This window comes from Rhynchophorus ferrugineus, unplaced genomic scaffold, assembly GCF_030347505.1.
Source record: "Rhynchophorus ferrugineus isolate W39M unplaced genomic scaffold, kcgeb_rfMv2 rfM2, whole genome shotgun sequence".
NCBI classification, from domain to species: Eukaryota; Metazoa; Arthropoda; class Insecta; order Coleoptera; family Curculionidae; genus Rhynchophorus; species Rhynchophorus ferrugineus.
In genome coordinates this window covers 28,926,842-28,939,606 of record NW_027472581.1, presented here as the reverse complement: position 1 = coordinate 28,939,606, position 12,765 = coordinate 28,926,842, and the positions used below count along the sequence as shown (strand labels likewise).

At 30.7% G+C, this 12,765-nt stretch overlaps 1 protein-coding gene across 1 annotated transcript in view; it reads right to left on the bottom strand.

Moving 5' to 3' along the window:
• Eip63F-1 (Ecdysone-induced protein 63F 1) overlaps positions 1-12,054 on the bottom strand; it is a 29,126-nt gene extending 17,072 nt beyond the window's left edge. The window contains exons 1-2 of the mRNA XM_076397114.1: positions 11,919-12,054; positions 5,253-5,566 (exon numbers count right to left, since the gene is read on the bottom strand). Of these exons, the coding sequence (XP_076253229.1) occupies positions 5,253-5,282 (30 nt within the window). The 5' untranslated portion in view covers positions 5,283-5,566; positions 11,919-12,054. The remainder of the gene's footprint in view (positions 1-5,252; positions 5,567-11,918) is intronic.
• Between the last annotated feature and the right edge of the window lie 711 nt (positions 12,055-12,765).

Sequence of the window (12,765 nt, the reverse complement as noted above, 5' to 3'; positions counted from 1 at the left end):
ATTATCCTTATAGCCATATATTATGCATATTTCAGAAGTCCAGTTTGCGATTTATAATTAAATTTTTTTTAGTAAGGGTTATATATTTTAAAATGGATTGAAATAAATTATATATATACGAACTTCTTTCTTTTAGTTTATTATTTATCTTTCCGTTTTAAAAGCTATGGTTGGATTATTGGCATATATCTGGGACGTAAGGTAAGTAAGATTTTGTAAGAAGTTTGATGTTGTCGAGTGTGAACAATAGCGGTACCCATTATGCGTATAGCTGTAAGTATGAATTAATTAATGAATATTATGTACCACTTCAGTTAAGATGACTCAAACCTCAATCACCTCACATACCTTCATTTTCCGATTATCTAATAGCGTTCCATGGAGTTTATGTACGATTTCTGGCGTAACGACCTGCCTTGGGCGACATATATATTCGACGTTATTCAATTATTTCTTAACTATTAAAATTAAAGTTGCAGGGTCCTCACAGTAATTCTCAAGCTCTTCGTTTGTTTCAGTGATGTTTTTTTTGCACCATAAAATAATGCTTAAATAGATTACGAAAATATTTTTTTTCCATTTTCCTGGTTTGCTCGAAATATTGGAGTAGTTTATTAATAGACAGCAGTTGATGGCAGCAGTTAAAGCTAGTTAGAGGGAAATTTACTTATATTGAAAGTAACTGACTTATCAAATTACCCTTCTACATTTCCATAAAGATGAATACATAAAGTTTGAACTATTTTCAGAAATGTATGAATGTTTCCCGGTAATTTAAATATTTTTATATTGTACATTTATTAAATACCCAGAATATGTATTTTAAAAACTAAAGTTTACTTAATTGATTTTGGATATCATTTGAAAAACTGTTTCTTATATTTATAAGACATAATAATAATTAAAAATATAACAGCGTTTGCAATATTGTTATAAAGTAACAAATCGAGTACTTTTTGAAAAATTATAATGAATTTGTAGTTGACAACACCCGGAAAATCTACAGGAAAATTATAACTTAGATAGTCAAAAGTCAAAAGTAAGGATATATCGATATTTTTGACCTTTATTCTTTTGACCGATATATCGATATTTTTGTAATAAAGTCAAAATGAGTCAAAATGACATAGCATTATCTTATGTTAAATGTATGAAAGCATACGTCCCTTATAGCAACAAGTAGCTGGGATGAAACCTCCTTAGGATATTCCAGTATTGAGATCAGGCAAAATCAGGATAGTCCTGGCACGAATGTGATCAGAGCAAGAAGAAAGACTCCTAATTATTTGGGAATTGAATAACCTTCTAAGTTGGCTTTCAAATAAACTATTATAGAATTCAGTAGTTTCATTACAAAACCCCTCAGTCCATCCTTCATTATGATTTGCTACATGCTCTGTATATTTATGTTGAAAAGAAGATGTAGAACAACTCACCAGAGATTATTTTTAAAAGTAATAATATTCTCAATTGTTTTGATTTTAGACAACGAATTGTAAATATAATATATAATAAAAATTCTTCAGAATCAATTAATAGTTTTTTTTTAAATAACCAGTAGGTTGTAATTTGATTATTTTCAATAATCTATTATTACTATATTATTGTTAACCTAGAAATCGTAATATTGCAAAAAAAAACAATACATTGGAGGATGTGATACAACATAGTGTTGCATAGATCCTTTTAATTCCATATTTGCCTTTGAATCACGAGAGAGTTAAAAAGAATTTCTGTGTGACACGTACGCTGATAACGTTCGTCTACTGTTTGTTTTAGTCATTCGTAACGTGTTTGTTTTGTTTTTGTTTTAAACTAGCTGTTTAAACGGACTAACCTACGACTTTTCTTAATTGATAGGTACATAGAAATCTCGCGTACTGGATTCCTGATGAATCGGAATTTGGTACACTAATGACTCACAAGGTCAATGTATGTTATACATCGGCCGGAAACGCTGCTCGGTTTTATAGAATCTAAAAATCAATATCTTTGATTATGTTGACATTTTATTGTTTTTTGAGAGGTGTGGCTTCATCTGTTATGGCTTTTTTGTAAAGCACCAACTCGTGACTTGGCAAGCATTATAATACTAATGAAGAAGATTGTCTCAAAAGCAGCAGATTCAGGAAAATTAGTTTAAAGCTCCTTTTTCAAAAACTGCACGTTCGTTAAACAATTGTAAAAGAAATATTTTTTTACTTTATTTTCTAATACCTTAATTTAATGTAAAAACTTAATAAATGAATTAATTGAATATCTTCAACAAAAATATTGTAAAATACTCATGTTAGTTTTTATGTAGTAGTTTTCAAGAAAAAATGCCAAAAAAAGAACACCATAAGCCTTTAGTTTATTAGAGTACTTTAATTGAATTCATGTGACGTTTCTATTTTGTTCTAAATAATTAGATCGAATTTGAAATAGCAAGAAATAATCAAACCTTAATTCATTGAATATAAAAGTTTCTGATTACTGATTAAATTAAACTAATAAATATAATAATGAGAAATCATGTTAATTTAAATTTTAGAGCTATATGAGGTAGGAAACTTTTATTGACTTCCTTCAAACTTCCTTGAGTGTTACGGCCCTAATTGTTCAAATAAGATGGTATCTTTACGTCAGTCTGAGCTGTAATGAGTAATTTATTTAGAGGTAAGGGATTTGTTTATATAAGAACAGAATTGGAAAATTAATATTGTTTGTGAAGTCGATTCAATAAGTCGCCACCACATAAATAAAATATTCAAATAAAATATTCACGTAATAAAAATATTCACTTACTATGTAAATATTTAGTATGTGTTTGGTAAATAATATTTTAAACTGTTTTGTTAATAACAGTAAATAATATCGTTTATTTACAAATTGTAACATTAATTAATATTTTGTCATCCATAGATAGCTTTTAAAGAAACATGAATCAATCAAACCTTGGACATTAAATGGAACCAGAATCATTCATGGTTAACAGACCAAAGCAATTCTAAATCCAGTAGCAAGTAACGTTACTAATTTTTAATTAATTTCTTTTTTAATTTCTTTTTTCTTATCCAACAACAAGATTATTCAAGTCCCAAAATATATTATAGTTTAAGGATATATCATCGATTTTTATAAGATTTCGGGTACTTGTTGGAAGTATATTCTTGATAAAGTATCAATTGTTTTGAAACGTGACAGAATGTAGTATAATTTAAACAAGTGAACTCGTGCACGTGATGACAATGAATGCGTATTCTGATGATATCCGTTAATACATTTACGAGTATTGCTCTATAAAATTTTCATTCTAAACATTTATCATCTATAAATAAATGATTTTTAAGTGGGTTTATTCAGCAGTTGGTTAATTGGTTTTATAGCGGTATATGTGGAGGTGTGTAAATAGCGTTCACATAACGTATATTTAATAAGTTGATTCAAGCGTTATGTATCATCATTCGTAAATTCAACAATGATGTCGTAATTGCCAATATATAACGGAAAATAACACGACAAAACTAAGCAGGAAATGAACAGGAAATGTTTTGCTGCAGTTATAATATTTATGAGAGTAATCCTAACCTGTTCCTGTTCAAGTGGATCTTTTCGTTCAGCAGAAGGTCAGAGGATATCATAGAGTATCTAGTTAACGTTGTTTATAGATAGTGGTCATTACAATGCGTTATTAATTCTTGTACTTTATTTATCAAGAAATAAAATTATTCTTACCAGTGGTAGGTAAAATGGACTTTACGATTCATATATGTTTGGAAAAGCATATTCAATTATAATTTGTTAGAGCCTGCTGAAACTTATATTATACATTCATCAATTGTTATTTGTATTTAACTGTATTATATGCTAATTTATTTAACCACAGACAAAAGACAGATGCAGCTTTTTGATACAAAAGCGTTAGAATACACATTGCGAAGAGATGGAAAAATACTATTTTAGAGACTGTACCACAAGTATTTAAGTAATGTATGTCGCTTCCTTTGAATTTATGTTCATATATTCAAAACTACAAACCTCTTCGAGGTCCAATGCTACCAATAACAACCATCACTTATATAATACAAATGATAACATGGTTACTATTTGAGATTAGTAATAGTTTTAGGTCATGATTATATTTACCTGATCTTTAAATTAATGTTTATTTTTAGTATAGTTTTCTGTACTAGCTATTCTTCTCTTCTTTATATTGTTTCGACAAAATGCAGTCTGAATAAATCTAAAGTATGAGTCTTAATACATACTACACAATTAAACTTACTTTCTTGCCAACCTTTATATTGAAGTCGGTATAAGACTAAGATATTTTTTATATAATATCAGGCCCATAAATTAATTTCAAAAAATTTGCAACAAATGGTATTAATGTAAAAAATCGCATCGGGAATATTTTTACCAACTTCATGTTGAAGCCTGGCAGACTTCACTTTTCAGTATGCATCATTTCGTCCAATTAAGAACAAAATATATTATCAGTGCGTTGAAAATGTCTGAATTTGTGCTGAGTAAGTCGCATTTGTGGGAAGTTTTACTGTTTACTTTAGTTTAAAGAAAAAGGCAACTGAGGATTATTGAATGTTGTGTGAAGCTTTTGGCAATCATGTTCCATCGGTTTCAACATGTGAATACTGGTTTCAAAAATTTTAGAAAAGGTGGATTTGACATCGAAAACAAAGAGCGTTCTGAACAGGTAAAAAAATGAAGAGGTGGATTTAAAGGCATTACTCGATGATGATTCATGTAAAACAAGAATGATATGTAGGATTGTTGGGGCAATACAAGAAATCATTTCCAATCGTTCGAAGAACATGGGAATAATTCAAAAGTTTGGATATTTGGTTGAAAAATGGACCCATTACGATAACCCAAAGGAAAAGAAATCACGAATTTAGTTGCTGAATATGTGTAAAGACACAATAATGTTATTTTTCAACAATACTCGACCACATGTTATAAAACCAGTGAAAACATATTTGAAAACATTAAAATGGAAAATGCAACCTCGCCAGCCGTGTTCTCCAGACTTTGCTCCTTCTGATTACTACGAAGATAGGAAAAAAATTGATCGATTCGTGGATCATCCCGAAAGAAAATTCGTTTTTTCCAAGATGCAATCTGTAAATTCACTGAAAGATGGGAAGAAGCAGGGGCTATAGATGGACAATACTTTGAATACAATACACTGAATCGATATTTCATCTCAAACTTTATTTATTTAGAAACAATTTGCATCATATAACACTTACCCTTCTGCGTCCCAAGAAAGGCATTGCCATGTCCAAAACTATAGTCAGAATTCAGCTCCTGTTTTGGCCACCAAAAAGTTCATCGACGCGACGGCGTCGAAACAAAAGAAAACCGCCCGACAAAAAAAATCACATTCACACAAACAATTTTTCACTAATAGTTTCTAACGAGACGTTGTGAGTTAGACGCGCGATTTGTCGATTATCGTTGTTTACATTTGATGGCACGAGAATCTAGTGGTTTGTGCCAGGCTACCAAAATTTCATCGGTGTGGACATGTCGCAAGCGGTGTGGTCAAGCGAAGATGCGCGTCCTGAAACAGGATTTTTTTTTGGAAACAGCTGGACGGTGAAGATGAGACGAACACTTTTAATGACTATCGTGAGTCACGGGCGGGTTATATTGTTGTGTTTTGGTTTCGGTGTTTGGCAGGGTGCAACGTTTAAGAGCCTTGTGGGCCATGATGAGTGATGAACGAAAATAATCAGACACGACAGGATCATTTTTAGTTTAATTTTACTTATAATTACTGTTTAATACGTCCATTAATATAAATTTATCATTATTGAAATAAAAAGATACTCTGTCATTTTCAGTGACATTTATGGTTTGTTTTAATTCTAGAGAAATGCACTCTACATAATAATATTGACCTAGTCTAAATTTAAGGCTTTGGCTTTTGTTTTCTTATAAAAATGAATTAAAAATAATTGACTTTTTTTGGGCTAAAAGCCTTCGAAATGTTGTGCACAATTTACTCATTACAATTTGATCGAACGAGAGAGCAACTGCTTCAATTGGCAAATTTAAATACAATTCTGAAAGGACAAACAAAAACAAACAAACAAAAAATGATTAAAGCTTTCAAATTACTACTGTTGTATTTGCATTAATAGATAAGCAAGGTGAGTACAGTATTAATACATCAGTATGTATTTTCCAAATTAAAATAAAACTAAACTACTTAAGCTAAAGTTAGGAATACACTTTTACACCATACAATTTCTTGTGGTTTGGTTCGCTTCAATCTTCAAATTTCCTGCGTGTTGTCCAGTAGCTGTATAGTTTCCACGTTACTATGATTTAGCAACTTTATTTCATGTTTTAAGGCGAAATCTTGGATCACTTTGTTACATTTGATTTCGAGGTAACCCTGCAGCTTTTCGTTGGTTAACAGCAGTACTTTGTTTTGGCTGCATTGGATTATTTGAACCCCATAGTTGCACCCTATAGGTCCAAATGGCATTAATATTGACTGCTTAACTAATCTCTTTGAATTTATGTCAAGTTGAGAATATATTCCGACTAACCAGTGCACTTCCTTGAACCTAATATGCTCTGTTTTTTTACGTAACATGATATTTACAATGTCACCTACCATCGAGATGGATGTCGAGGTATTTGGCTGATTCTGCTTGAGAAATCGGGTATTCGTCAAGTGGTATAATTAGGATTTTTCGTCGAAACGCAAAATTACTACGGACAGTCCCTAGTTCATTTGTAGATTTTATTGACTGTTACTTGTATTTTTTTTACAGCCTTATACGAAATAAGCAGCGGATAGTAACTCCGTGGTAGCAATTCGCACATTTTATAGATTAATCCCAAATACTATACCATGTTAAAAGCTTATGGGACGTCCAGCAATATTGGAGGGCAATATCTCTTTTCTTAGAGTACCCTTTCAACAACCGCTGTAACTCTGTATACTTGGTCGATTGTCGAGTAGTGATTTTGATATCCAAACTGGACATCTGTTATTTCTATAAATGGTTTAGTACGCTTTAACAGCATTTTTTCAAATAGTTTTAATATCACAGGTACAAACAAGTACTGACTGAGAATCAACATGATTGCTTTTTGTGGTAGCTTTTTCAATAATCCAGGTGAATTATCATCAACTCCAGGGGTCCTTTTAGGATTGAGGTTGTTGTCAATTTCTCAAATCAGATTTACATCTACATCCATATTTGTGTCTATTATAGATTCTTTATGATTTAGTTGGAATATGTTAGCTAAATTCTGCAAATAATTAAGATTTTTCATCGTTGCCTCAAACTCATTCATTTCAATCATTTTTAATAAGCTGAACTCTAATAATTGGTCTTTTAAATCTCTAGGTTGCTTTCGATAGCCAGTAATCTTTGTCTGCTTCCGAGCTTAATTCACTTACATATTTTTCGAAGCAACTCTTTAATCTTTTGATTTGTGTGATAATTTGTTACTAATTGATAATTAAAATGTCATAATTAAATATTATTTTGTCTACGGCATTTCTAGTTAAGTGCCATATTATTCTAGTTTTTCGCTTTTCTTTTATCAATTCCCAATCAATCCCAATAATCAAGTAGTAGAAGAAATGAAATAGAATTAAATAGAAATTTAAAAGTTACCAGAAAAATTACTTAACCAAGATCAACTCACTTGATATTAATTTCTTCAAATTCGACAAAACTAAGGCATTCAAGAATACCTAGAGAATTTGACACCAACTGAGGCTAGAGACTATTCGTTGTGGAAAGCAACAAGAAACCTTAAGAGACAGCATAACCCACCTATTAAAACAAGCGAAAATAAATGGGCTAGAAGCAATAAAGAGAAGAAAAAGAAAAATTATTCCAGAACATCAGTTTGGGTTTCACAATACGCATGGGACTATAGAACAAGTGCACAGACTTGTAAACAAAATAAACAATGACCTAAATGCCAAAAGATATTGTTCGACTGCTTTTCTAGATATATCTCAGGCTTTTGACAAAATATGGCATACGGGCTTGCAGGTTAAATTAAAGAAACTTCTCCCTCATCCGGACTATTAGTTATTAAAATCGTATTTCACTAATAGACATTTTATTGTAAATCAAGGCGATGGACATACCGAATTAAATCCCATACTGAGTATATAAGTTCCGCAAGGTAGTGTACTGAGTTCAGTACTGTATCACCTGTATACGGCCGATCTGCCCACCACAAAAATAACTACTGTGGCAACATACGCAGACGACACAGCAATCTTGGCATCCCATGAAGATCCAGTTACAGCATCAATAAACTACAAACCCACCTGGATCAAATACAATTATGGTTGAAGACATGGCGCATTAAAGTCAATGAAACAAAATCGACCCGTGTAACTTTTACCCTGCGTAGAACATCGTCAACTCCCCCAAGCAGAGCAAGTTATATATCTTACTATGCACTTAGATCAACGCCTAACCTGGAAGAAGCACATACTCTCTAAACGAAAACAACTTCGACTGAAATTATATCAAATGTATTGGTTCATCGGGCGCAAATCCAAATTATCATTAGATAACAAGGTGTTGCTGTATGAGTCTATACTCAAGCCTATTTGGTCATATAGAATCCAACTAGGGGGTACCGCTAGCAAATCTAATATATCCATCATTCAACGGTTCCAAAATAAAGTGTTGAGTGCCACTGTTGATGCTCCGTACTATATTTCAAATAAAGTGATACAACGCGATATTCCTCTAGAACCAATAACGAGTGTAATTAAACGTGTTTGTGTGAAGTACTTCGAAAGAGTGTCAGTGCATCCCAATCTACTCGCTAATCAACTAAATATGCGACGTGATAGTGAAGTGCGTAGACTAAAACGTTTAACACTACCTGATCTGATTACTGGACATATGTAGACTTTAGAATAAGCTTTAGAATAAAACTAATTAATTAAGAAATTATTTTCTACAGAAGATCGCTTAATGAAGTGATTTTCTATATCTTTTGATAAGATATACTTATTGCCTATATGGCAGATTGTGGAATCACAAAGAGTAAAAAAAAACTTAATATTAACTTTAATTACAGAATTCTAAAGACTTTATATAACTTAATTAGTTTTATGATGATAGGCAGCTTTTGTCAATTCCAGCCAATTATAATGCAATATCATAATAATTTAAATACAGGTATATTATATCCCCCCTGTATATAAGTAAATTAATATGGGTCCTTAAGGGGGTATTCTAGCCTAGATATTTTAAAAAGTTTGCAGGCTCCCACTAAATTTCAAGTAAATCGCTTCGGAACTTGGGATATCATGTTAACTGGCCCAAAAAGGTAGCTTAAAAACGCATTAAAGTTTTTATTTCAACGACGCCGACCTCCGGAAATAATTTAAATTTTGAGAAATCCTCTTTAGGCGATTAGTCATATGTCAATAACTATCTGCCATTTTTTGGTAATATTCAGATTAAGAATTTTTCGAGATCTTGTTAATATTTTTAAAAACGTTCTTGACTGTAAAGGTAATAAGAGCTTATAGGTATTGTAATTATTTATGTAGCTCAAACGATGAATAAGAGAAAATATATCGTTATTTATATAATAAAACAATTGACAATTGGCGATTAACCTATAATTTATGGGGTTTTCTAGCGTTAGATATATTGAATATATTTCAATAAAATATATAATTTAAACAATCGCTAAAATTGATGTGTAGTTCATTATAAAATTCAAATAAGTTTGATAATAAAATAAAAAATTCAATTCATCACCATATTACCACTACCGTATTTACCAGATTTAGCTTTATTTAATTTCTAGTTAGTTTAGTTGATTCGAATAGAACGGTTTCAAAGGGCATTCCAGAAAATGAATTCATCAACTGTTTGGAAGCCTGACGTTGACATAAACTCATATAGGAGAGACTTTTTTATTTTCATGGTCTCTTTTGATGGCCTATTAGAAGAAAATTGTATCGCAGTTTATTTTAATAAAATTGGAATTTTAATTATTTATTATTATTTGCTTTACTTGTTATACTACATACATGCATAACAATGCCAATAATATATAAAATAATATAAACTATTATATTGAAAATTAAAAAAAAAATTGAACATATGTATCCAAAGATATTTTTGCGGAATTGAGATAATTAAAAAAATATATTTTGGGTTGAAAAGTCGGCAGATTTGAAGAACGTCGTGTATTAAACAATTAAATGAAACTTTGTCGTAATTATATTAAGAAGCACTTATATTAAGAAGAAATCAACACAATTTGTCATACCATTGAATTTTTATAAAATTCATTATTTATGTGATAAAAATAAATGAATTATGAGAAGTTCTTCCAAGGAGACACGAGGAGAGACTCCATTCTTATGTCAATATCAAAGTAATAGAACTCTTGGCCGGCTTGGTGGTGCAGTGGTAAAGGTGATGTGACGTTCCTCCTACTGTTACTTGAGCCGTGTGTTCGTAAATTTATGTTTGTGATTGTTTAAAATTTGTGATTGTCCTAGGTAAGAGTGTAAAATCCGACAAGGAAAATGATCCCAGTCACGCCAGTAACCAGGCTAGATAAGACCGGATGTCTTCTGGGATGATTTCTAAAGTTGGTCACTCATCAGTCGGTAGGCTTAATGCTGACGATTGTGGTTCGGAGCTCACGTTAAACTTTGACTCCAGTCATCTAGACTTAAAGTCTCCTTTTACCAACTATGGGGTTATCTAACCCCCATAGTATATACAACTCTTAGATAACATCAGAAAGGGACATAGACTCAAGTGCATCTAACCATTTGATCTAGTGTAGTGTAGTGTACTGAGATGCATTTAATAGATAAACAGCAATGTTAATACATAGATATTATTAGAGGCAAACAAAGGGCCGATGGGTCCTCCTAGATATATACCTCGATTTATGTTATTGTAAAGATAAATTGTAGGTTAGTCGGCAACGACTAATAACAATGTAATAAATAAAGAAAAAAAGAGAATTTAAATATGGACACCATCGATTGAGTATGGTAAATGTTTTACTAAAAAGAGAACGCACAAAAAGAAATAATAATAATAATAATAGGAGATTTATAACAGGCATATGTTGTCGAATGTTTATTTTTCTCTGTGTGCGTTTTGTTATCCTTTGTCTCTTCATATGACAGTTATTTATGAATATTTCTTATAACTTTTTGGTGAATTGCTATTCTCAAAAAAATTAAAACAGACTTTGTTTTTTTATTTCTAAGAACCATTATATGGCGTATAGCCAAATAGCTATTTCTTCAAAGATTTTTCAAAAAATTTATTTCGTCTTAAGAAATATACAACAATAGAATTAATGTTAAATATTGTTCATTGTCTTGTAATAATGGAGGAAGGCATTTTGTAGGTAATATACGAATACTAGTGGAAATATCTTTTTTTATCTACTAGGGCATGCTGTTTTAATTGAAACAAATGGTAGTCGGATAAATATGTTGAGTAAAACGATTTTTTCGATTACGTCGATTTTTAAAATATATTGATTTTGTACAATATTCATTCTTACGTTCGATTTTACTATGAAATTCTGTAAATATTTAAAAATGTAATGAAATAAATTTATATAATTATTCATTTCAGTGGTGCTAACATTATTAAAATATTAACAATGGTGTGTATGGCTTAACCTTGTATGAAAACGTTTGTATTATTAGATGTCGTTAGTTTTTAGTTAGTACATTAATGTCTCATTCAACACTGACGAAAGTACGGTATTTCTACTAGGAGTTATTCGAAATCACCGAGTAATTCTACTTCATACATGAAACACAATAAAGCGTCTAAACGGTTATCAAAAACAAATGAAGGTGTCAATGAAATGATGACACGTTCGCTGAGTTTAACTGTGCCAATTAAAGTACTTACAAGGCGATTCGCACGGAATAATCACTGCAGTTTCAAGACGATATAAATCAAACTAAACGCCACTGATCATTATAGCAAAATATTTATTCAGTTTGAAAGAGGACAATGTGTAATGAGTAGCAATTTTATCGTCTTATATCTTATCTTCGAATAACAAGACAAATAATTTATTACCTTTTTTGCTATGATACAGTTCTGGGATTTTAGTTTTGTTGCTGGTGTCATCATTCACTTTTAATATTTGATAAATATTATTCTTTTTTCATGTAGCATTATTGTATTCTTTAATTTAATATTTTAGTCAATAATTATGAATTTTATTATACTTTAGGTATTATACGTGAACCTCTTACTTAATGTATTCATATGGTTTAGGCTCATATAGTGAGGTTAGGTTCATGTATCTTAGGCTCAGGTTTCATAGCTAGGGTTAAGGGTACCGATTGGTATGTGGTCATTCAAGAAAATGTCTTGTTTTACCTAGCCTATCTACTGACATAAATTACAAGGCATTCATGCTGTAGTTTACCCAGTTTTGCCTTAAATTTTTTTGACTTTGTTTTGTACTGAAATATTGTTTTGCTTCCTTAAAGGCTTTGGGGGTAGCTTCATTAATTACTAACTTTAGTAAATATAGTCTTATATAGAGTATATAATTTAGTAAGCTAATGTCTAGGGTGTTAATTATATATTATTATATTTTATATTTTTATATTTTATATTATGATATAATATATTCTATAAATATATTTTGTCACACATTGCTTAAATAAAAAAAATGTTTCTAAAAACTTAATTATCTATTAGGACGTTAAATATTACCTAAATATATATTTCACATATTTTC